This window comes from Xiphophorus maculatus, chromosome 22 (assembly GCF_002775205.1).
Source record: "Xiphophorus maculatus strain JP 163 A chromosome 22, X_maculatus-5.0-male, whole genome shotgun sequence".
NCBI lineage: Eukaryota > Metazoa > Chordata > Actinopteri > Cyprinodontiformes > Poeciliidae > Xiphophorus > Xiphophorus maculatus.
Genome location: NC_036464.1, coordinates 23103191 through 23129933, shown reverse-complemented (window position 1 = coordinate 23129933; position 26743 = coordinate 23103191). Strand labels below are relative to the sequence as shown.

Below are 26743 nucleotides of genomic sequence, written 5' to 3'. Positions count from 1 at the left end.
TTGGGAGAACTGCCCTAAATAGAGTAATGAACATCCTGTAAGATGTGGTTTATAAAGAGGCCAATGGGTCAGACTTTAGGCTGTCATTACATTACCAACACAAGTAGAATAGAATAGAATAAGTTTATTAGTCTAAACTATTAGACTAATAAACCCCCAGTTAAGATATTCACAGTATAGCAGCACCAACACGGAAACAGAGCAATCAAAATAGATACATTAGAAACCAATTACAAAAATAAAACTAAAATACATTCTCTGTTTATACAATAAATAGAATATGTCCCAAATTATACCATAAGTCTTAACCTATTTGATAAAGCTGTCCCCACGTCCTGACAGTGTAATATTAGACAGATAATATGTGACAAGATCGAGCTCCCTCACTTCCTGCCAGTGCTATTATTGTCGCCTGAAGAAATGCAACGCTCCCGACCCAACAACAACCAATCAGAGCCAGGAGGAGGGTCCTGGCGCTGTCAATCAATTACGCTCAGTGTCCTAATGGCGGAGAGACAACTTACCATTACAGGAAAACTGTTAATCCAGCATCATCGGTGGCCATGATGATGGATGGTGACTAGCCTTAGCATTTGTGGCAGGCTGTGTTGTGCTGAAATAGCTGTAGCAAGGGGGAGGGTTTGGGCACGAGAGTGATTGACAGCACTAAGACCCTCCTCCTGACTGATTGGTTGTTTCTGACTGCAGTGGGGAATGTGAGGAGGTGATTTTTAAAAATCTTTTACAGATTATTTATTTTATACTGTCTCAATATAATGATCATTTCAACAAATACGTTAAAAAACATATTTTTTTTATTAAAGGTGCAGCTTTAAATTATATCTCTTTAGGAGAAGATCATAAATATGTACAACTTCCTCCATTTTAACTGGAACATAAGGTTGTGTAAAAAAAAACAAAACTCTCACCCTTATTGCAGTAGCATAATCTGATGCACATCTTATCACACTTACTAACGTAGAGTTGAGCCCCCATACACTTTTGCTTGTCACAGTTCCAGGTACTTTAAACTTTCGAATCATTACTCAGACTTGGCAAGTTTGGGAGAGTATTTATGTTCCTGTTGCCAAAACATCTGATTTACCTGAATGGATTGTTCTGCTGTCTTTCCTATTTTGATGAGAGCAGCAGGGTCGTTTGTCATGTCTTAAGTATTTTACAATAAGGAAACTTTGTGACATGGTTATTTTGAGCAAATCCGTCATATTTATTAACAGCTTTCTTCAAGTTTGTTACATTGTTTATGCCGAACATGTGAAATTCTTGCTCTAAGAGTGGAGCTGGTGGACTTAATCAACCTTCCTGCAAGATGAAGGTTATTTCTTTACATTTTTAAACACAAGGATAAGTTGAGACAAGCCATCTTCCTGTGTCCGCATCCTAGCTTTTGTTCTCTAGTCTTTACCGTTTTGAAAGTGATCCTGCTTTTTCGTGTCACTTTGATATTTCATAGTCCTTTATTAGGGGTGTCACTGGGAGAACGGAGTGTGCTTAATGTGTTCACAAACAACAACACACCCAATCGGCTCCCACAAATTTTTGATTTCTACGCCAACTTTGTTTTATTGCACATGTTTTTTTTTTTTTATTATTATTCTTTTTTGTTGCGACTTGAAGACATTCCTCTTATCTGACTTCCTAATTTCCTCAATCAGATCACCACAACAGAAATAATTGCCCCAAACTTGGCTCAGATTCTCACAATAACAAGACTCCAGTGTGCCGTAATGACAAATAATGCCTGAAGATGACTCACCAGTTGCATTCGGTATTGAATCTGTCAGCGCCCATCCACAAAACTGTCATCATTCAAGGAAGTGTTGCTTTGTTCTCGCAAAGCGCTCTTTATTTATTGTAATTACTTTAATGGAATTGTCTTTGATTACAGGAAGCAATTACTTCAGTTTGCTCATCGTTGTTTACCTGGCTAGCTCTTTTTTTTTTTTTTTCACAAGAGCAGCTTTCTTTCTCTTTCATTCTTTCTTTTCTTAGCCTGCAAAGATTAGTCGTTTCTCTTTTTTTGTCTTCAGAGTCACATGATCCAAACAAAGTGGCTGAAGTTTGAGGCGAACATCTAAAACGAGCTAAGACCTTCTGGCAAAGGCAGGAAGGGAAGTCTAGACTAGCCATATTGTTTTCCTGACAGCGCATGTCATTATCCGCAGAGCACTCGTGGGGATTGCTTTCCATCTCTCCTCCACGCCGGGAAGGAAAAAAACAGAAAAAAAGGGGGGGGGAAGCAAAGCAGCATTGGTCACAGAGAGTGTTTTGTATTGAAGCAAACGTCTGAGTGTGTTGGTTTTGAACACTTTTATAGTCATTGTTGGAAAGTTGCTTCACAGATGAGTTTGGGAAGCAAGAGGGAAAAAGTGTTCTTTGGTGCACCGAATGGGCCTTTCCTGCTTGAGAAATGCATTGCAAGGAATGCCTGCATGTTCAGAATGTGTGGAGGTGGGAGGGACCCCTAGAGTCATGCAAAGGGAGCCCCCCCAACCCTCTCCCAAGGCCTGAAACCCCTTCCCCCCTTGTTGAACTCCCCCTCAGCAAGTCTCGAGCTTATGAATGGTCTGAGTACAATAAGCGCCACTTTTTTCTGCACTCCCTCCCTCTCGCAGGCCCTTCTTTACCCCTCTGAGGATTTCTGGGAATGTAATGTATGTGTGTTTGTGTGTGAGTCCCAGAAAGAGGAAAAAAAAAAATAGAGCGAGAGGGCGAGCACTTTAGTGAATGTACATCAGCAAGGGTGCGCGCGCGTACTCCGTCCATCATGCTCGGAGTGTCCGTGTGTGTATGTATGAATTTCTCGCCTGCCAATATGAGACGTGTGTATCCCATGTGGAAAAGGATAACAGGCCCCTGAGGCCTGGGTCTTTCCCGAGCAGCCAATCCAGGGTCATGTGAGCTTTCTGGGGTGTGAATCTCAACGAGCGGCCAATGAAAGATCAGCTCCAGGTCACTTGGACTCCATCAAAGACGCGCTCTTTTCTCTTTGATCGGGAAAAACCTTTGGAATAACTATGCCCCTATAAAGTCGAAAGACTTGTCTCCACTTCTTCTCCTCGCGGTTCATCCACAGCCAATAAAACCTCGCAAAAACATCTCACGAAAAACGCTTAGCCATCTGCGAATGACTCCTAAAACCGTGTCCCACTCATGACATCTGGTACAGAGCTGATATTCATAAGCTTTACTCCTCATCGCGGCCAGTTTTCTAAGAAGAAACATTATTAGAAAGCTAAATGTCATACATCTCCTTCATTGCGCTGGAGGCGACAAGATCGCAGTTCGCAGATGAGTGAATTGCAAGTCCATGGCTGTTAATTTGCCAGGCAGCAGAAAAATGGCTGACACCTTCCTCGTGGCACCTGTGCCCATGTGCAGGGGGCAAGTAGTGCCAACGACGCTCTTATTCTGAGAGATGGTTCATAATCAGATCATAACAGATTAGCCTAGATACAGCTTGATAATGTCAGAGTGCGCCTTGAGAAAGAGAGATGCACAGGGGTGATAACAGCGCGACAGGGAGACGATAAAACGGAGGCGTTTGCACTTGCCGGATGAAAACGTAACGAGAGTGGACACAGGAAAATGTCAGCCTTCGTATTATTTTATGACAAGGTATCATTAACTGCTGTCTCATTTACAGTATGTAAACCTTATGTAGAGAAAATTCTTAACTCTTACACCAAGGATGTTTTGCAAATCTTCTAGATTTGAAGGAGCAATCATTTTGGAGACTTAATTAGTTGTCCCTGAGGCTGAAGCTAACAGCTAGCCCTGGAGGGACCACAACCACAGTGTAGTTCTGAAACAACTCCAATATGAAAATCATCACAGTGGGGTGCCAACTAAGTTTTAGGAAGCTGTAAACGATCTTCATTTAGTCATTGCGGCTATGATTATTTCCAGTCAGAATGGGGGGTTGTGCCTCCGTAGTCTTGAAATGTACTGAAAGGAACAACTGGCTTATGTAAAGGTAACAGTATAAAAAGCAAAAACCTTATGAATGCTGTTTTATTGATTTTTACACCGCCTAAAACTAGGTTTGATAGATAAGTTGAAAAGTGTTGCATTTGTTTTTTTTTGTTTGTGGGTGAAGAATGTCCTTCCCGTTGACGCTTCTTCTATTGACGTTCCCGTTCTGCAACTTTCTCTACACCAACACCTTGAGTTAAGTGTTGACGTACTTCAGTCAACGTGATTCACGGGTGGGAATGGTAACTTCACCACAGTCAAGCTTTAGTTATCTTGTCTGATTTACCAATGTGTGGCGTGAACCTGTAGTAATGCCTCTATTAACAAAACTTATGTAACTTTTGCAAGACAAATTGTGAACAATGCAAAGACACAAAATCTTACGAAGTATTTTTTTGCCTCGCTTTGTGTTCTGATATCTTACTATAATTGAAATAAGGCTAAGCTAACCCACAAGTAACCTTTTACTTCCTAATATAGGAGCTTGTTATAGGTCAATGTTTCCTTAATATTGATGAAAAAGCAGCAGTTCCTCTGGCAGATTATTTCACTTAGAATAAGGCATTTCTCTCATTTTGTAAGTAACATAATCTACTAGTCGAACTGGAACTTTTTCATCGATATTAAGTATTTATTGACTTAAACTCCTGCATCTTGCCAAAGGGTTTTTGTAAGTTCGTTTAGCCTTATTTCAAGTGCACTAAGATATTTGCACTGGAAACTAGGCAGAAATACTTTGTAAAAATGTTGTATTTGCAGTGTAGAGAGTGATGTTGTTCTCAGAGACAGAAGCGAGCTAAACCCCTCAGTCCACATGAAAAACATAAAAAAAAAAAGCTTAAGTGAGGCATCTTCTGAACAATGAAAACATAAATGCTGCCAAGGCAGAAAATCTATTAGAAGGCCATAAAAAACCCATAATGATGTTCACTTATACTACATTACAAACCTTTCGAGGCAAAAAGTGACACCATATTCCACAGTACTTTTTAGGATGGCTTAACAGCATTAACATATTGACATGACCCAACTATAATGCCTTACTTATCTATTAGATAGGTCCCCTGACTGGAAGTGTTTCAGTTCAATTCAAAAATACTAAACTTCATTTCCATGCTTTGTTTTCACTTACTATTTCACACTGGTTCGTCCACCATCCCTCACATCAGTCTCATGTGTAAGTTATCGTCGGCCCACAGCATAAAATGACGACCGTTTAAAGGCTCACCGGCGTTTGAGCAAACTTCTTTGAGAACGGAGCTGTTTGACAGTAGCTTTGGTCCCTCTGAGACTATCAGAGACCAACTAATCTGGACTTAGAGCGAATGAAGACAACAAGAGAGTTTATATACTCGGGTGAGAGAGGACTTTGCTCCAAACTGTTTTAACCATTTCTCTAAACCCAAAACGTTGAGCTAGCAGATGGAGTGGAGGAGGAGACATGACAGTAATGAAGTAGAAAGAAGGAGGGGAGGGTGGGGGGGGGGGGGGGGGGGGGGGGGGTTTGAGAAGAACACAGAAAACAGCCAATTGAAGCTGAACGCAGAAGAATGCATCGGTTTAGCTAATGCTAACAAGCCTTGTAATGAACGAAGGAAGCAAAGCAAATTTTTTACATCATTGTCTCTTCGCTCACAATAAACATGACTGGGATTGTGTCTGAGTGTGTATTTTTGTATACACCCTGTGAGGGGACCGATAAAATATTCCTTCCCTTGGTTGGCCCCGGGGCATTTCAACTGCCCCTGGCTCCTTCCAGTCAGTGGCCTGCTCCTAATTGCCGCATACACACACACACACACACACACACACACACACACGCATACACACGCCTGCATGCATGCAGACCCTCTGTGGTTGGAAACACACATTCATGGGGAAAGGCAGAAGGATGCACACACATACAGACGACTGCACATCTATGCATGCATACATTCTTCACAGACAAACATGCTCCCCCGCCTCTCTGCATTGATTCCCTCCCCTCCATCCCGTGACCCCCCCTCCCCGTCGCACCCCCTCTCGGTCCCTCCTCTAACTAGTTGCGAAGACGTTGTCATGGCCGATCATGTGGGGCAGGCCCAGAGCTGTGCCTGTGGCTTTTTCTTGTGTGGGGACTGCAGCTTGCTAGGTTAGCTTCCCCACGCTGAGTGCATGCAGCCCAGGGTTACAGCCTGCTGAGGCCCTTAGTAAGGCTGGCAGACTGTGCATGGAGAGTAACTGACTGTTTTATTGAATGAGCTGCTCATCAGCTGCCTGGCTAGCTTTCTGACCCAACTGAGCGACTGTTAAAAAGGGACTGTAACACAGCGGGCTGACCGAACATCTCAAAGACTATTTTACTGTTTTGTTTATTTTTTTTACATGAGAAATATAAATAAGTAAAAAAAGATTTTAAAAAAAAAGTCTGTTCATTCAAGCACAACATTGATTGGTTCTTGATTCATTCAGCTCAGGAGATGAGATATACTGAGTTCAAAGGAGCGAAACAAGAGTTGTGGAATATTTAGAAATAGACTTAAAACTTCATAATTCTATTATTTAGACAAATAGAAACAGTGTTTTATTATTCTACTCATTATAAAACCCTGGAGAAGTCTCTTATTTCGGTTCCATCGAGGAACATTGAGGGAAATCCTCGCTTTAGCGCTGCTGGCAGCTAACGGTTCACAGTGCTTACAAATCGTTTGCATTGGTCTCTAACAGTCTCTTCTTTAGCAAGGTTAGCAAAATGTCGCCATGGCTAACATTAAAACGTGGTGGAGACATCTGAGGCGCTTTTGGAACTTCTTTGTAGTCGACTCCGTCAACAAAACGGAGAAGAACTCCCTTTTATGCTTCACCAAAATAAAAGTCTCGAACATTTTTCGGTGATTTCTGATGGTCACTTTCTGGATAATCGCTTAGACTTACTTCACCAGATGAAGTCTTGCTTCCCCCAACTGGCTAGCGTCTGGAAGCCCAACGAGAAACATTGTAGTCTTTTATTATTGCGTCGTACATTATGAATAATGTCACAGACAAGTTCAGATTAGATAATTGATCTGTTCTACTGAGCATGCCCAGTTTAAGCTTAGAGTGTACGCGTGTAACAAACCGTCATTAATCACGACACTAACAAGTTTTTGCATATTCATTAAGAAGCAGACATTCTCTGATATTCTGGCATTTCTTCACATTATCATCCTTGTTAGTCCGCATGATGTATTCGAGATGAACTGGAGACATGATTTGACGAGCATTAAAATAATGAAGTCTGCTTCGCAGCCGTGTGTTGCATCAAAACTAGTTTTAAGCAGATTCAAAGCAATAATCTGTTAAAACCAAGTTATGCATACTCTTGTGATTTTATTGTCCAGAATCATGACTGTCACCTTGTATTTGTGTTAGTCGTTTTTATCAGTTGTATTTAGTTTGGGAGAGGCTTTCTGAATAGGTGTTTATTTTTTTTCTGTCTTAGATGTCAGATCGAGATAAATAATGCCCAATAAACAACAACGGACTGCTCCTCGTTGTTGTTTTTTTCATCTGATTAACTCCCCTGCACCGTTTCCTACTCATTATTTTCTCCCCCTCCGTTGCCTCCGTGAGTGTCTTGAGTTTGCGCGTTTCGCTCCCGTTTCCCTCCATCTCCATCCCCATCCTTCCTTGCGCCGTTTCACCCTTTATCTCGTCTTTGTTTTCCGCTCCGTTGTGTAGCCTCTGTCTGCTTGACAGGCTGCCGTAGCACCGTTGACATTTCCTCGGCATGGCTGCCGAAACAACAGCTTCAGCACCTTTCCAGGCTCAGCCCTTTTCTCTTCTCCGTGACTTCCCTCGTGCTCGGAGGTAGAGAAAAGGCAGAAATTAGCCCCAGACCTCGTGGAGGTGATTCGTATCAAATTGCACTGAAAATGGAAATGCCAATAAAACCGATGGCCTTCTGCCTCTTTTTTCCCTTCTAGGTAAAGTAAATGTACACTTCTAAGTCTGACCTATGGATGCTTGCTCCCCTTCTAGGGAAAGTAGGAGTCCATAGGTCAGACTTAGAAGTGTAAAGGATAGGAATGTGTTAGCAATTCCCTGTCTGTTTTGGGTTGCAGCTGATAAAACTGCAGAATAAAGAAGGAGACTGTTGATAGTGAACGATTTTTTTGTTGTTGTATTTTCTAAACATTTGCCTTCTTTCCTTTCTTCACATCGTACCTCGCCTTCTTCCCTTAGCTTTGGCGCTCGTTCGATCCCGCTCCGAGCCGGTTCTCCGGCCGTTTGCTTCTGTTTTCTCAACTCGCATGGGACGAGCCCCTGGGTTTGTTATTGTAGGCTTTGCTGAACATGAGCCGGTCTTTACGACGGATTGAAAGCATTTGCTTCCAATGAAAATCTGGTCTTAGATTACAGGGCCCCGACTCGGCTCACCCGTCTTTTTCCAGCAGGCAGCTGGGAAGGGAGGCGGCGGCGGCGGCGGCGGGGAGTAGAGGGGCGGGCGTATTTCTTTTGCCCTGAAACAGTAGGAAGAAAAAGCTGAACTCACTCACAGGGCTCAGACGGTGCTTGTCCTAGGCTAATGATGTAACTGAAGCTTGCAATGTGAGTGTGTTTCCAGGACGGAGAAAGGCTGAGAAGCTGCATAATGTGCTCAATGTGTGCCTGCTTGGTGAGCGCAGGGCTGAAAAGTCTTGTTAATCAATTAATGCATCAGTTGCTGAACAATTGCAATTGATTGTTCAATGAAAAAAAACAACAGTAGTCTTGTCATGAGGATCTCCTGGTTTGTTGACCTTAAGTAAAAATCCACAGTTTCGTGATATATTTGGTAGCAAAGTCAAATATGATGTAATTTCTTTTACAGATAGCCACCCACAAAGCAATGGAGACATGTTTTGGATTTCAACACTGAGACATGATTTATACATGAATCATTCTTCACTTTATGCATAGCACTGATTTAGACTTATATATATTTTGTCTAGGTCCAAAACAAGCAAAACAGTGTGAATCGAGAAGAGGGGTTACATGGTTTAATATTGTTTTAAAGTTGACATCAACATGATAAAAGTCGCTATAGAGTTGTCATGGTGACGTCATAGAAACGTAAGCAAAAATGCTTCACAGCAACAGGCTTTATTAGCTATATTCATGGAAATATTGATGTAGTGTATTATGCAGAGTTATAAGAACAAAAAAACAAGACATCAGATAAAGAAGTAAAGGAATCGTCTTTTTGCCTCCACCTTTGCATGAAATAAAGACTATTTTCACCGGGCAGTTTACTGTGCGACACCGAGTACACAGTGATCTGGTCTACTGAGATAATTGATCTCAGTAGACCAGATCAATTATCTAATCCGCGAAGCGGACCGCCTACGCGGTCATAAAAATTTATCTTTGCGCGGACATGTCCGGTGGAGGTCCGCTTCACCTCGGCAGACAGAGTACACCCGAGTATGTTGGGGGCCTTTAGTCGCAACCCAAAATATAAGTGAGGCAGATGAGGAATTGTTTATTCTATGTCTGCATGAAATGAATTATTTTGTGAGTGTGTAGCTCATCGTCTATAAATACGTTGTGATCCCAATGTGACCAGTCTGAGCTTGTCAAGCAAACCTAAAACAGGTCTGGACTCCTACTAAACATCTAAAAACACATCAAATATACAGACCAAATATACGAACTTTGTTGATGCCTGAGGATGCATCAATATTACTTGTACAGTCTACTGGTACCTTTTCCTTTTATCTTCTTTTATTTTGATTCGATACATTGACTTGAGCACAATTGCACCCATTAAACTGTGTATAAATTTTACACTAAACATGTTTAATTAGGAATTATATACTTCTTTGCTCTTTTATTCGTAGAGTAACACAAGTATAACAAACTGTTATCAGCTGATTATATAGTCAGACTGTTTTCCTCCGGTAGCCAGTCTCTCACACACAGTGACTGATGAAACCAATGGAAATATTTCTAAACAGCGAAACAGAGAGAAATGTGGAACACTGCAGGTGTTCAGTGACTTTAAACTATAACGTGTTCAAACCTTAATGTACCTTACTAGAAAACGTTCTTCTACTATTACATAGTTCTCATGTGACATAACACTTTCGGGAACTGTGTAGCAGCCATTTTGGTAGGTATTCATAATCAACTGTCACAGCAGTTGCTATTTAGTTGCCATGACAACAATAAACAAGCCACACTCTTATAACCTTGTTCCAATCTAATTTATGAACAGTGTAAGTACATTACATCTATTACTCCATTGCCATACCTTTTTGTTGGTTTCGAAGCCATGGTTCATCTATACTTTATGCTGCACTTTCCTACCAAGATGGCGGTTCAGTGGTGCGGATCACTTCCGGTTCAGACTGTGTATTTTGACAGACATTTAAAAACTCTCAAAAATAAAGAGTAAATTAAATTGAAGAAGTCCTAAAGCCAATATACATATATTTATATTTGAATTGTAATGTGGTGAATTTAGGTAAAATGACAAAGTGTAATGACCAGATGATTAATTCTCCATTGCTTCATCCACTGGTTGTGTTACATTCGCCTGAGCCAAGCACACGCTTGATCTTCATATGTGCATTATCAATGCGCAGTAGGTGGTGTTTGCATCAATGCCAAGCCAGCTCTTGTTTCTGCCCTGCCCACTCCCCTCATGCCGTCACCTCCACTTCCACATGAGGTTCATTAGAAAGCCTTCAATATGTGTGCATATGTATCTCCTTCTGCCAGCACAGTCGGAGAGAGAGAGGGAGAGCTGGCCGAGTGTGTTGTTTCGTTTGGTTTGTTGAGAGGCTCTCTCTCCTAATGGTGTGTATAATTCAGGTGCCCTCCAGGCATGCTTTCAGGAATTCTTTTGCCTGAGGTAATGGGGAGCAAAGGCCCGGGTTTTAGGCCCTTGATTATTCCATTGATGTGGCAGACTGGAAAAAAGTCATCTCCAATCGGATTAGCGCCAACATCGCCATTAATTATCAATGAACCTGGATCTTGGGGGGGGGGGTTGCGAAGGTGCCAGGTGTCGCCCATTGGAAGTCGGTGAATTGCCCTCAACTCTTGTCGCTGTGAAGAAACCGAGATTCTTTGGAAGTGCTTAGCGTATAATCAATAAATAACAGAATCCAGTCCAGTGACTGCTTCTGTGGTTTATATATATATATATATATATATATATATATATATAACTTTTTTCCTCCACATCCTCACTTCCAGGCGAGGGAGGCATTGCGGGACAAAATTCGGGTTGTTTGGCGCTAGAATACATATGAGGGTGCCACTTGTTTACCTCGCCTCATGTTTCTTTAATGATTATCATCTTCATTCAGGGCGGCTCACGTTTTTTTTTTTTTGTTTTTTTTGGAATAATGATAATAACAATTAGGCTTTTCATCGACACAGATGGGAAGTGCCACTTTCTCTCCAACCGGAGCTGTATGGAATCCGTACAGTAATTGGGCCTCTTTGAATGCAAGTGTGTGTGTTTGTGTTGAAGAGTTAATGTTGTGGAGAAAAGGCCCGTGGAGCACTTTTCCTTTCTCTTTCAATGCTCAGATACTCTGAGCTGTCTCATTGTACCCCCTTAGGTGAGGTTAACTGGCCTTAATAGAGTCTTATCGAAGCCCTACAGGTTGCTGTAAGCAGCCATGATGCTATTGTTATGAAAAGCAGCTAGCTTTGTTAGCGTTGTTTGTGCTTCCCATCTATTTTCCTTTCATTTCCCCCTCCCACATCCTCGCAACCTTGCCTTTTGTACTGCCGTGTTACTCTTTCCACCCCAGGTAAAATGGCAGAATGCTTCAATAACTATTTTCCCCTCAGGATAATAAAGACTAAATCTCTCTGTCATATTCAATTCTGCGCGGGCTTGGATGGGAGAGTGGGGAAATGCAACCTTACAAGTCCTTTGTGCTCTCTCCCCCCGCCCCCCTATCTCTCTTTTCCTCACTAGAGGATGCAAGCGCTTACTGTGTTTTCAGGGACAGTGGGGAGAAAAATGAAAAGGCTGGGGTTTATTTATAAATGTATTTGAAGTGAATGCATTTAGCGAGGTGCCATTCTCTGCCAGCCTTTGTCGAAGGCTCCATACCCCGTCCGACACAAAGAACCTCCAGAATTCCTTTTTTCCCCCAAATCACATTTATTCCCTTTGAACCCGAGAGACGCGGCAGCTGCAGGAAGCAAACAAACTTCCCTGGCGTCTGATCGGAGCTGTCTCTTCCTGTTTCCCCGTCATGTGACAGGTGACGGCCTGGACAACAGCGTGGCTTCGCCGAGCACGGGCGACGACGATGACCCGGACAAAGAGAAGAAACACAACAAGAAGAGAGGGATTTTTCCTAAGGTGGCCACCAACATCATGAGAGCATGGCTCTTCCAACACCTAACGGTGAGTTCAGCCCAACAATATGTGTTTCACGCCACGTGTGATCCTCAACTCACCGCCAACAGCTATCTATCTTCCCCATGTCTTGCTAGCTCTGTGCTGCTAGTGTTTGGGCAGAGAGACTTCTGCACACCTGAAACACACACCATCCGACACTCGGCACGCATTCGGGCCCGGTTTGTACGACGAACACTTCAAAGACAGGAGACCCGTGTAATGTTGGAGAGAATCTCTGATCGTCCGCTGAAGCTGAATGAGGAAGAAGCAGAGCAGAAGCACCCCGGGCAAGTTTGTGCAGATAGGCCGAAGAACCTCGTTACATTAGTTAGCAAAATGCATGAGACGCCGCGAAAGGCCAGTGGCTTGGCTTTTGCTTTCCCTCAATTAGCAGGAAATCCACTCATCGTTTGAGACTGACACAAATAGTTTGGTGGAAGCTAATGTTATTTTGCGGGTGATAGAATTAGGCTTAGGTTTACAGGGAGATTTATTAGATCAAAATAAGCTCCTCGGCGCTGTTTAGATGTGACTTTTGTTCCAGTAGCTTCTTTTCAGGAGTTTTATGGCTCATAATGAAGATCAGCCTTAGTTTGTCTTACACTTAAAGTGATAATATGCTTTTTGTTTTATCGGAAGGGGTGTGTTCACTCCAGCTGACCAAGATTTAAAAATGAATGTCTGAATATATTTTCATCAGATCTGATCATTATAGAAGCATTTGTCTCTATAGGTATCCTGTTAGATTCTGTTCCTTTGTTTAGAGGCGTTCCTAGGCCTGTCACAAAACCAGTACATTTTGCCGGACAATAAATTATCCCAGATGTTATTGCGATAAAGAATAATATTATTTTGACACCGTTTTTAAGTAATATAAAGGTAATGCCATTATAAAGCAAGAACACATTCTCAAAGATCAATAAATTCAAATGAACTGAAATAGATTTTAAATATCAAAAAACAGTTCTAGGTGTACCTTTCAGAATTTAGCAGATTTCTGATCTCCGGTTTTTGTCAAATTTGACCTCAATTATGTACAATAAAATTATATTAATTTAAAAGAAAGCGAATGCTCATTAGAGTTCACATTGTAAGCCATCCTTAGGATCCTACATTAGCGATTAGCACAGCTAGCATTACGAGTTATTCAATAAAAAATTATACAAAAGTACATAATTCCTCACCACGTCAGAAAAAACGTTCCTCAATTATAGCCATGGAGAAGGACTAGTTGGTCAGCAGAAAACTTCTGACCAATCACACAACACTTTGCACAGAGCTCGGTCGAAATAGTTCGACCCGGGCCTGCTGTAGTGTTTGGCATGTGGATGTCCCTCTTTGAGCAAAATGATTTCGGCACTCTGGATGAAGTATGTTGAGGGCCTTTACCTTAGCTCTGAGATTTCCAAAAGCTTGCCGACATTTTCATACACCCAACACGTTCCATGAAAGACAAAAGTCAAAATCGGCATTCAGCCTTCCTGTTATCTGACAAATAGCTTGTTTTTTCTGGTTCTCTCACAGTCTGAGTGATTTTTAGACATGATTGGTAATGTCATGCTAAGCAGAGTGTACTTTTACATAGCTAAATGTTCTGTTATTTCGACCTAGTGTGCCCATATCCATTTTTGTAGGATTGTTGCTAATGGCATGAGTCATCTCCGTCAAACGGGAAGTATACCACAACAGTCTGCAAGCACAGTTTGTTTTTAGATGGAGAGGTTTGGTCACAGACAAATCCTTTGTTGCAAGATGTCTTATAAACTTACGAAACTCCTTAGATTATCTCTTACACACTGCCCTGATGGAGTTGCATATTGACGCACCTCCTGTATGCTCTTCTTCTGCTAACACTGGTTGAAATGTGGCTGATTGTCTCTCCAGGGGCCACCCCTGTTGTAAATGAGAACTGCAATAAGATATCAAAGCAACACTAATAATGTTTAGTGAGTTGATCGAATCCTGCTAAAAGACTTTTTCAGATTGTTTTTGCATCCATCTTATCTGCATCTTATAAAAGAACTTGAGAAAATAAATGGTATTTCCGATCAAATTCATCCTTTTAAAAATGGCTAAAAGCAGTAAATCCACTCCTGATGCTTCTTCAAAGAACGTCGTAGTGAAATATAACCTAGCGTTTAACAAAACTTTCAGTTTACATTAAGCCAAATTGCACTGGATTTCAAAGTTTAGGGCAAAGCAAATAGAGGAGCTGGAAAGTGTTTGGCCATTTAGAATCTTTATTAACATTTCCTCTAAGAGCCGTTCCAAGGAAAGATGTCTTAGAAGTACTTTTCTAACTCTGCGTCACTTGCAATCTGCAGACCTCAGGAGTTTGTGGAGAACATGATACGGTTTGGCTGAGTGGCACAGACCAAACAAGAGGATGCGGAAGATTGTGGATATTGCAGTCTTTAATGTCTGCGTACACCGGCATGTGACGTTACGTTGTCAAACGTAACATTTTTGGTAATTTTTATACATTTATTTTTTTACTTTTTCAACCTCCCGCTCTCCATTTTGTGATCTCTAATCGTACACCCCAAACCCTTCAGGGTCAAAGGGAGAAGGTGTTTGTAGCACACACACACACACACGCCAACATACCTCCTGTGTCATTTTACACTATGAATCAGGCATATGAGGGGTTTCGACATCGTTGGATTTCTAACAGTTGGTAGGATATGAGCTTCAGGAGCAGAAGAGGGGGATAAGGGAGGATGCATGAAACTCTCCTTCTCACAAGCAAAAAGAGAGAGAGGAACCAAGCCGTGCACACGAGCTGGCAAACAATGGATGTAGGGTGAGCTACTTTACGGCGCAAAACTGGAAGAAATCAGAAGAGCTACATCCATCTTTTGTGGCAGCGGGAAAAAAAAAATATATTGAGTGCATTTAGTTAGTAGGGGAGGGAAAAATATCCCATCTTTTCTTAACAAAGTCACGAAATGTAACTGAAGCCTTTCTTTATTTTATGTTTGACCTTTTTTTTTAAGCTGATCAGAGCTTTATAGCGACTGTTTAAAAGCAAGCCAGGACTTTTTGTTCTCCTTTTACTATGGTTCTTTCAGCCACTGGGCTCCAGGCTAGACCTGTATTTATCTTACCAGCAAGCAGAGTGAGAATGATGACACATCTCTAACACTCAGTGGAGAAGTCAGAAGACAAGTCAAGCAAGTCCAGGCATCATGGGGGGGGGGGGTCACTGAGTCTCCATAGCAACCTTTAATTCTACATGTCAACCGGTTGTTTGGTAGTGATGCCAGAAAAAAAAAAGAAGAAAGAAAGCTTTTTCTGTAAATTGGTGGCGTTTGAGGAACTTTACAGGGAATTTGGCTAGAATTGTATGGGTTTGATCAGATGAGACAAAGATTGATGAGGTTAATGGATCTGATCTGAAACAAAGGATGAATATGTAGAACTGTGCAACTGTTGGGTAAGGTGGAGGATGCATGATGCTTGTGTATTCCAGAGCTCCTGGGAGCCTTGTGAGAGTTAGCAAAACACGCAAGGTCGTTAACCTTGGGAGATGCTATGAAAGAGCACTAAGAGTTTTCCTACCAGAAAAGGTGATTTTACAAAGCAGAGATACCAATAGCTGTGTAATGTTGCTAAAAATGATTTTGTCTTATAGTTAGATTTTTTTTCCACGATAAGTAAAAGTGGTGAAATTATTAGCTACGTTTTCTAAGTGCTTCAGTAGCTGCGATTCCATTAACCGTAATATTGCTCTAATTGGAATGACAAAAATAAATTTACTTAATGGAAACGGCAATTTTGGAAAAAATAATCACGTTTTTCTGCTACGATGAGATGGTTTTTCGGCCCTATCAAAATTTGTGTCTTGTGCAACATTGCAATGGAAACACGATTTTGGCAGCACCCGGGTACATGATCAACAACTGGATGTTACTACTGACGGAAATGACAAAGATGACAGGAAGTATATGACAGATCATGTCGAGGCATGTTTTAAATGACTTATTGAGTCAACACGTGTGATTTTCATTGCGTTTCATCTTCTTAGTGGAAACAACTCAATTGCAAAGTTGTTTTTCAACATTAGCAGAACATTAACAAAGTTTTGCGGACATTTGTAATGGATAGCTAATGCAATGTAATTAGCTGTAATGGCAGCTAGTGTGGGATTAAAATAAAATATTTATATCAAGGCTTTTTACATTCATGGTTGGTCAGTATTTTAGATGCCAGGTACCAGACCCATCTGTTCATACTAATCATTCTTTGATACTGCCATCATTTGAGATGACCAGTAGGCCTTGTCAATTATGGCATTTACCTGCAAAAGCACATTATCCCCATAGAAGGCTTATGGTTGAGTCTAAAGTTGAGGCTTAAGTTTGACAGGATAGTGGGAAAAACAGCAAGAACTACAGTCAAAGTTTAGATCCCAAACTTCGGCGTATTATATGTTAGTCGCCCTCACAACTGGACCCTCAGGGGAGTTCCCATTGTATCGAAGCGGAAAGGGAAGGTGGGTGGCAAAATGGGGCTATGAGTGCACCAGCAGGGTAAGGGGTAGGTGGCATTTACACAGCTGTTCTTTCACTGTTGTGTTAAAGTCGCTCATTTCATCCACCATTGGTGTTTATCAGCTACTTTGCCTGGGAAAGGTAAAGATTGTTTCCCCGCAACAACGGGGGAAAAGAAATCATTTAATTCCCAAGATTGTTGTTTTCCTCATGAGCTGCTTGTCTGACTGGGAGAAAACACGCTTCCATTTGAGATTCGCTGCAGCAGTATTGAATTTGTGATGATGACAACGTTTGCAACTCTGAGTTCTCTCCAACACACCCAATGAGCTCATATGTTGTTGACAATGCTTGTGGGACGGGTTCAGCGCAAGAATTTGGCTGCACTGGCTTGGAGCGACTACAAAACATTAGCGTTTACCGCCTGTCACCGATGGCCAAGGCATGCAGTCTGCTGCCAGCTCGACAAGCAGCTGTAAACCGGCTAGGAGGCCGTAATAAAAAAGAGAAACGGGAAAAGGCCTTTTTCCACTTGTCTGCTCATCACATTGTGATATTTCTTATTCTTTTTATAATAATTGTGTGGTAGTTTCAGTCTTTTCTCTTTTGTATTGATCATATTTATTGATAATATTTGTGTATTTAAGTCAGTTTATCCCTGTTTGGTGCATCTTTGTTTTTAGTAAGACAAATTATTCATTGTCCAGGGACAACAGATGAAAAATAGCTTTTTGGCTAATTCTGACGCATTTACAAACATGTTAAAGGGGCAGTATTATGTTAAATTGACTTTTTTGAGCTGTCATAAAGTTATTTCCTTATCAGAAGCATACCCAAAGTGTTGATTTAAATTTTTTAATGCTTGGTTGAGAAATGATGTCCACAATTTAGCTGTTCAAAATGCCTGGGTGGACATAGCTTCACCGTCAGGACGGTTTACAAACTTCCAAACTTTATGCTCACAGAGAACCCTCCCCACTCGGCTCCTTCAGACTAGCTAGCAGCAATTAGCAAACACCTGGCGGATGGGTTCATGCTGAGCTCATTATAGCAGCTACTTCTCAGTGAAATGCTGGTAATATATATATAGAATTTTTGTAACTGAAGTTAACATAGTTATTTGTGCTCTAAAATGACTATGTGCCTGGAAAACATATAATACTAATTAATTAAAGAATTAATTGGATTGACTGTGCACATCTGATCAGAGAAATCTACATTTTTGTGATTCAGAGAGAATAGCTAAAGATTGTTGGCAGTATTTTTGCACTTATTTAGCTAACATTTATGTATTTACAATGTCAGACGCTAGTTTTAAGAAATTCCACAGTCCCTCCTCCCCACTGTGGGGTCTGGTTCCGTCCGCCCCACCTAACCTGTGCCCTCCCCTCCACACAAATGGTATTTTCTTGTTTAATTTAACAAGAAATGAGTAGTAAATGAAAGCTCAGGCCTCAAATCCCCAACGCGCCCCACGCTCTGCTCTCCACTCCCCTATGAAAAGGCAATTTGTGAAATTATGTGATGGAGTAATTAGATGGAATTCACCCCCGCCTGTGTGTGCTGCACACACACCGACCATATTCCCATTTAGATTGCTGCCTCGTTCGGGTTCACAGAGGTGCGCAGAAGCGCGCGAGTGTGTAGCAGTAAGTTTGGCTGCATTTGAAGTGTCAGCATCGGTGTATTCGCACACTTTTATACACATTATCGCTAACACACTCACATCCTGGCTCTCCTCCCCTCTTATTTGTACACATATGCAGAGTAACGAGGGGCAGCCATGATCGCAGCTCATAAAAGAAGCCAACTCACAAGCCCTCAATGAGTTGCCTCTGCTTCCCCCTCGTCACACCCCCCTCTCCCGATGCCCTCTCCTCCCGTCCCTTAAAATGTGTAAAATGCGAAGAGGGAGAGAGCATAAAAAAGATCCAACTGGAAGGCATAATCCGCCGTTAATACAATTAGAGGATAATTTAAATGCTAGTGTACGCAGATGTAGCCGAGCAGGGGGAGCATCCCCCCACCCCTCTTGGATTTTTTTTTTTTCTTCAACAAAGCAGCGTGTGCTTGTAGGAGGTGCAGGGGGGGAAGAGGGGTGTTGAGCAGAAACAGGTGTGAAAAGTGATATAATTCATTTCTGCACCGTTAGGCGAGGCCAGAAGCCTAGTTGTTGTGTGCAATGGATGGATGTCGGGTTGGGCATTTATTGTATCGTTTATCATTTATCGTGATAAATTTCTCATCGTGATAAGAATTTTGGTTATCGTTGTCATGACAAATTCCAATTAGAGCTGTTTAAAAAGAAACCGTTCTGTATTGTTGGTAAAACTTGTTTGAACATGCTTGTAAATGTATCAAGTTTTTTCTTAGGAAAGCCCAAATAGTATCAGATTTGATAAGAATCTTTTGAGTAAAATAAATAACACAAACTCCAAGCCAGCAACTTTAGAGAAAACTGCTTGGATATCCCCCAGACGGCTGCAGCAGATCCAATACTTGTCCTGAACCAGGTTTCAGCTGAATGTGTTTTCCTGTTAGAACAGAATAGATGTACCTCTCCACTGTCACCACATGCTTGTGCAAGAGGAGAGAACTGTTTGTCAACTGTTTTTACCAGCTGACAATATATGATCAATTGAAATTGAAATTGACTGTTAAGATAACAGTGACTGGATATAATTGGACCCTAAATCGGACTGTATGATTGGAATAATTTGGACTGAACTGAACAGATATCAGTTCACTCTTCATGTACTGTGAAGCAGTTTGTGGCCCTCTGAGAAAGCGCTCTACAAGTGCAAGCCAGATTAGATTCTTTGTGTGTTGTTATGAATAGGCCTTGTTTGACTTGTGTACTGCCTCGAGATGATATTTGTTGTAAATTAGCGCTTTATAAATAAACTGAATATGATGTATGACTGAAAGACAGCCGTGGTCTTGATCGTCTTGCCAGAAAGGAATCGTCTTGTCCTTCTGTGATTGACAAAAGGCATTCTTTTTTTCTGGTTTCTGCAAAACGTGTTTGTACAATTCAGACTCTATTGCATTAGCAGATGGCATGGAGTCCAGTCCAGCAGAAACTGAAGCTGGCTGGATGGTTGAATCACACAAGACCTTGAATCGGCTCTAGGTCAATCTGTCCCTTTGCCAATGTACATTTTGTACACACATAAACTTTCTGGATCAGTTTTTTAATCTTCAGTATCTTTGTGAATTATGGGAATAGTCAAAAAATGCTCAAATGTCACACAGAAGTAAAGTTAATTATTTTCTGAGGGCTTTGTATGTCATACAAACAAATGATCTTACAATGGAGTGACTATGAGTGAATTATAGATAGTTGCGATTAGTCTTAGCACCAATTTTTTTTCATGCATACCAACTGTTTGGACACATGGTTTATATCACACAATAAATCATGTATCTATGCTGTGCAAAACGACCAAAGTACCAAAGTATGAAATGATGAAGGGTTGTAGTGAACAGCAGCCCATTGATTCTCATTGGTTGCTTGAGGAACTAATGAGATCCTCAAACCACACTGAGGCGATCAGAGCTTTTTTATCAGTATGAAAATCTGCAGCATGTTACTCTTTACTAAAAACACATTAGTTCCTGGACATTTGGAGAACAGAAACCACATACTAGAGGCTGTCCACTAAACAATGATTTTGGGAGAAAAAAAGCTCTGAGGTCAGAGTTCACCGTTGCCTCAGACGCCATTATTTTTGGGCTGTTTATTGCTGGAACCTGGATGTGTCAGCGCCCGGGTCAGCCAATGCTACCCGGGCGCTTTGGCTGACTCGAGAAAGTTCCTGAGAAGGTTTTTATCCCTCTGGTTGTGTTTTCAAACCGAGATCAGAGGGTTACTCCTGCTCCCTTTCATCTTTACTACTCAATTGTACTGATAAGGAGAAACAAGGAACATGGAGAAATTTTGAAAAAGATACAATGCCTGAACCCAATCCAGAATAGTATTTTTCTTTTGGTCATATTTCCAACATTCTTGTCTTGTGATTGTTGTTTATCTTATCTATCCGCCACAGAAATAAGGCTTCTCATAAAACATAATTGCAACTAAAAGTCAAAGCCACAGGGACGCCTTGTTAATATCTTTTGAAGAGGCATCATTAAGCAGACTTGAAAGGAGAAACATCAGCTGACTATTTATGGGTTTTCATTCATTTATTCATAAAAGACAATGAAGGCACAACGTCTGTCTTGATACTGTACACTAATTCAAAGGCTGGTGTCTCAGATTAAGGCCTAATTTAATCTAAGTGGCAGTCAGAAGTTTTGGCGCCACTGCATGATGATTTCAAAGAGGTCTTGAGAGACGACAGACAGGCAGATGGACGGATCTGCCGAAGGCCTGGCGTGACACCGAATGGAGAAACGAGCGCCTTTATTTGCTTTTAGAGACTTTATCTTCAGAAAGGAACCGGCTCTGGGCTGTGTTTGTGTGCATCTGCCGGTGAGGGTTCGCCGCTTGGTGTTTGTGCAAATGCTCATGCGATCACCCAGGTGTGTTTGTGCGAGGGAGTTTGGAAGCGACGACTTGTCCGTACCAATCGCAGGAGTGGTCAGTGTCAAAGAGGCGGCAGCTGAGTCAACCTGCCCACCCCCACTAACACACACACGCCGGCACGCCAGCACACACACACACACACACACATATTGTGCCCCAGCCCCCACATTACCCCACACCTTGTAATGAAAACATCATCAATTATCCGTCTTGACAGGCCCCAGGGACCTACGAACAGAAAGCTTTCTTTGGGGGCTTCTTTTCTTGGAGTGACCCTCACGGAAAAACACTCTGCGATTCTCCAACCCTTTTGTGAAAAACATTCACGCTTCCGTCGTAGTTTGTATCCAAATCTTAAGACTTTGCTTTGCCAACAGGCTCAAGATGGCAGAGTCCATTTGGTCAAGGTGTGGGGAGCAGGAGGTGTGAGTGCCTTGTGTGGGGTACTGGGGGGGTTCAGAGGGAGGGTGTAGGGTGGAGTAGGCATAATGGTGTGGCTGGGGCAGAGAGATCTCATCAGTCTTGACAGAGACTCCTGAAAGGCCATCTGTGTCGTGATTGATGGATGGTTGAGTAGATGAGCAGATGGGTAGAACCAATACAGTAGGTAACAGAGCGACTCACACATGGCACAGGTTTGCAACTCATAAGATAAAGGTTGACTTCTGGAGATATTGGCTTTTTTAATGTCTCTTTCTGGAGAAGTTTATTAGATCTTTCCTTCCATTCTGTAGTTTGTCTTTTTTAAATTGATGCGATGTACATACTTTTAAGTCTTCCCGGAGGTTTCATTCCCATCTTGTTTCAATCTAACAAGAATCAGTTTATAGACTATTTCAAGTAGATCTTGCTTCTTTTGTTTCCAGGTCTGACCTGCCGATTCAGATTTAGAGTGATTTAGATTTTTTATGGACTTTAATATGTAAAAGAAGGAAATGTGCTAGAAGTTGTCGAATAGATCTGGTCATCTGGAAACCAGCAGCAAATGAAGAAATTACAATATTAGTTCCGTTAACTCGTGAAAGTATATCTCCCAAACTTTTATGAGATTTTTGTTAAACTCAAAAAAAGTGAATCAATTACATCCTGGTAGGGTTATATACCTTTTTTGTTTCTCTGATATGCTTTTATCAAGTAGTGAAAATATCAGATTTTTCAGTATTTGACAAAGGGAACATGTAAATGACCTAAGTTTTGGTTTACTAACTGGTCAATCTTTAGTTTTAAGTACTGTAAAATTTCAATTTGTCAGTGTATTTAAGTACTATCTTGGTCTCATTGTACCTGGATATATTTCTTATGTTGTCTTTGACAATTAAATGTAAATATTTTTAAACAGTTTTCCCAGAAAAAGTTAGCAACATAAGCATGAAGCACTTCAAAACAGAGTAAGATGAATATTATATTGTTGTTTTAAATGCTTGATTATTTCACTGTTATTCCCGTTATCGCAACATTTCAAGTGACTTCTTTGAGCAATACATAGGTGCAAGTTGCAGCCTTTTATAAAGTGCCTCTACATTCCCCCGAATGCTTGACTCCATTTTTTTTTCTTCCAGTCTTTCCTCTGTGCTTCTTGTATCGTTTTACCCCACCATTTAAAAGCCCTCAAGGGCAGTTAACTTTTAATTCATGTCACCTTTGAACTCTTTCCTAGACGTCTGCCGCAGATCTGGACCAAGAGCTTGCACATTTGCGTGTGCGTTTGTGTGGGTGTGTGAGCTGATCTGGCGTTTAGTCAAGAAGTAGGTTTGTGTGTTTTCTTGAGAACGTGAGAACTTTACAGACCCTCAAGGTCGGTCAGTAGCGCTGGAAGGGATCAAAAGATCTAATGGCTCTCGAAGCTAAACAGACCTGACGCCCAGATTCAGTTTGAATATTCAAATGCAGCTTGTTTTTAGATTGTACATAACTTGCAAAAATATTCATAGAGTATTCCACTGTTTGGTTGGTTTACAAGTATCGTGATTATGACACAATTCTTTTCTACCAAAAGTAATTCATTGCAGTTGTGTCCCTTCTTGCCATCATTTTCTTTCTGCTTACCCCCCTGCGCCCCTCCCCAGCTCCCATATAACCTCAGTTGGGGAAACTATGAAACAGTTCAGTGTGTGGTTTCATTGTTGTATGTCAGAGAGATTGATGGCCTCATGCTGAAGCTGTGTTTCACACTAGTTCTATTTTTCATTATCAGCTGTACGTGAGCAGCATGTGTGTGCGTGCATGTGTGTGTGGGTGTGTGTGTGTGTGTGTGTGTGTGTGGCTACAGGCTCAGTAACTCAGATATGCGAAACCATTCTTGGTTTGGAACCCACTAATCAGTTTACGGCAATCTGCAAACGCAGAGAGGGAGTCGACTGAAAGCGTACACTTGGAGGCAAATTTAAACCCACTACCCATACGCAATATTTTAAAAAAGGTGGTACAACAATGTCTTTGTTTGTTAGGGTGCGGAGTTCCCCACCATTGCTGTGGAATTTATTGGAGAGTATGTGGCAAGTTTGACATGTGGTAGAATCTGGATAAATATTGTCTCAAGGCAGCATTCAATTTGGCTTGGAAACTCAAAGGATGGAAGTGCATAATAGAGAAAAAAAAAGAGATAAGTTTGTTGTTAGCTTGATCCTATGCTGTCATCTAGCAATTTTGCTGTCTTATCTGTATGCTAGCAACCAGCGTTTCCTAATCCCCCCAATTCCCATTGCCAAATCGTAGCCTAATTGAATAGAATTTTAAATTAGCTTCCGAAGATGTTAACATCTCCTATTTTAGTGATTGTTGCTTTGGTCCTAAGTTGGGCTATTGATTGTTACCCCTGATAAAAGCAAACTTCTGCTGGTTGATTTTATTTACTTGAACTCCATTTTTTTCCCAGCTGACTGAATTGATTATATAAGTCTGATTGTAAACGTGTGTACAGTCTTTTTTTTTTGGTAGGTATGTCTTCTTTTTATAGTTTCATACAAAATGACCAAGTTACAAAATGGCCATCACACTAATATAATATAATGCATAGGATTATGTTTACCTCCCACCAGAACAGCATAGCTTCTGAGTGTGTCCCACGAGTTTGTTCAGCCATTCATACTGTACAATAATTGTGCTAGGTGTGAAATCACATTAGCAGTAGCTGTTAGCCATTATCCACTGGAGTGTGTTTGGCAATCCAGAGGATGGGTAGATGTTTTCTGTCTGGAGTCAGCAGCTCAGTACATTTTACTTACAGCCAACTGCCACAGCTTGCCCCAGATACATTTGTTGGGTGCGCGCGCGATTGCATATGCAGTCGTGCCATTATATTATTTGTAACTGTCAGCCTCATGTCTCTTTTGTTAAGGCGGAGTTGAATGTGTGCGTGCCTTTTGTGCCGCGTTCCATGCCGGCGCTTGATAGATGCTCCGGCTCTGCTGTTGTGGTAATCAGTTTGCACGTTGGCTGAACTAATTTATCAATTCAGTTCCTCCCACTTGTATTCTCGCCCATGCGTGAACCCTCTCTCTTTCGCCTGCTCTCTTTCTCCGCCTCAGATAAAACACCCTTTTCTGAAAGACCATGCAGGCTCCCTATCTTTTATGCAAGTCTTCTGCTTCTCTGACTTCACTCACCCATTACGCCTTTCTTCCATGACTTTTTGTCATTTTCTTTATTTTTCTGTAACACTCATCTGTCTTAGCTTACATTTTTGAACGATGATACTTTTGTTGTTGTTTTTTGTTTTTAAGGGACTGCAAAGAGAGCAGATATTTATAGATGAACTCTTGGGATACTGTAATTTCTACTCTTGTCCTATAATAATATGATTGACATTTTTTAACTTGAACCACAGAAAAAGTACATAATGTACAGGTCAATGTCACATGAAACACATGGCCATAGGTTGGTAGTTTGTTCACTCTTGACCAGCTGACCCAAAGAGTCATTGTGACGGGGGACAGTCACGCACACCGACCCAAACACACAAGTATGCATGTCAATGTTTGTGCATTTTGGTGTGATTTTTTTGTGTACGGTTGTGTGTCCAGTGGAGTGAGGCAAATCGTAGCTAGTGAACCAGGAGGTGAACGCAGGCGGGCAATAACTCATGGTGGAGGAGTTGGACTCTCGAACTGAAAGAAGAAATATCTGAAACCCTGCAACCAATGGCCATCTATTTGTCTTGCTTCTCACCCTTGATTGTCTTAACGTCCTCCTGAAGCTTTTTAGGACCCAGGCTTTGCAATAGCTTTCCACTTCATCCACTTCAACATTTATTTTTCTCCGTTTGAAGCATTTTACGTTTAACAGCTGCTAGCTTTCTTGTCTTGTTACCCCGCTTGCTTCTCGAGAGCAGAACGAGGCCGAGGGTGCTGCTCACTTGTTTGTTACGACAGATTAAGTCATTGATTTGTAAAAGGGGTGCACTGATGGAGAAGGCCCGCTGCTGCACAAGATGAGGAAGGGCAGGGATGGAGCAGAATACGGGGAATGGAGAGAAACCGTCTGGATTGAAGAGAATGTGGGCACAGAGCACATCGGAGCTAATTGTCAAAGAGGTGAGTTAAATGGAGATGGAATGGAACAGGAGAGGAAAATGTGGCAGCCAGATGGATAGTTAACAAAATGCTAAATATAGAGCAAAGTGGTGGAGTTAGAGGGAGGGGGTAAATGTTATCTGATAGACCAGAGATCTTAGGAAAAGACAGAGGAAGAGAGCTGGAGTGCGAGAGCGTCATCTTTCAATAAGAGCCCTGCTTCACCTCTTTCTGTCTTTTTGTACTTGCTGCTTCAAAGAGCATAAGGCAGCAATTGTGAAATATCTTTACCTAGTTCCAGCAACTCCCCAACTCCGATTCCTTTAAACAACCCCTGCGGGGGCCAACGGTGAGTTTCTAATTAAAATGTTGGGGGCAAAAGGGTAATTATTATAATGGCATAATAATATCGCCAAGGTTATTAGAATGTTCTCCGGTCGCTAAATTGCTTCCTCTGAGAGATCGGATTTCAGTGGCATTAGGTAAAGTCAGATTTCCTTGAAAGTCAGGTGAAATGAAATGAATTCCCTCATGGCAGAGCTGCGATCTGAGATTTAGGTTCCCAATTGTATGTAAGAGTCTAAAAAGAGCATTTATTCTATCATCGTGATGGTATTTCCTTCAATTACTTTGATGTTTCGTTCTATTAGGAAGATTGCAAAGTGCCTTTGTTAAGCCTGTGTTGCGTCGAACTCCCCAGTAGCAGCACGCAGTTTCAGTGCGGCCCTGTCCTACCAGCCAGTCGCATTGTTTGTGTATAACAAGAGAACATTTGTTTTTAGGCTTAGAAATCATTGCTAAAATGCTAGCTCCGAGCATTGTTGCTCGGAGCTTGCTGGTG

At 41.6% G+C, this 26743-nt stretch overlaps 1 protein-coding gene across 1 annotated transcript in view; it reads left to right on the top strand.

The window, feature by feature from the left end:
* Window positions 1-26743, top strand: part of meis1 (Meis homeobox 1) — a 107370-nt gene that overhangs the window by 40009 nt on the left and 40618 nt on the right. Inside the window, exon 8 of the mRNA XM_023327563.1 lies at window positions 12228-12373. Within this exon, the coding sequence (XP_023183331.1) occupies window positions 12228-12373 (146 nt within the window). The remainder of the gene's footprint in view (window positions 1-12227; window positions 12374-26743) is intronic.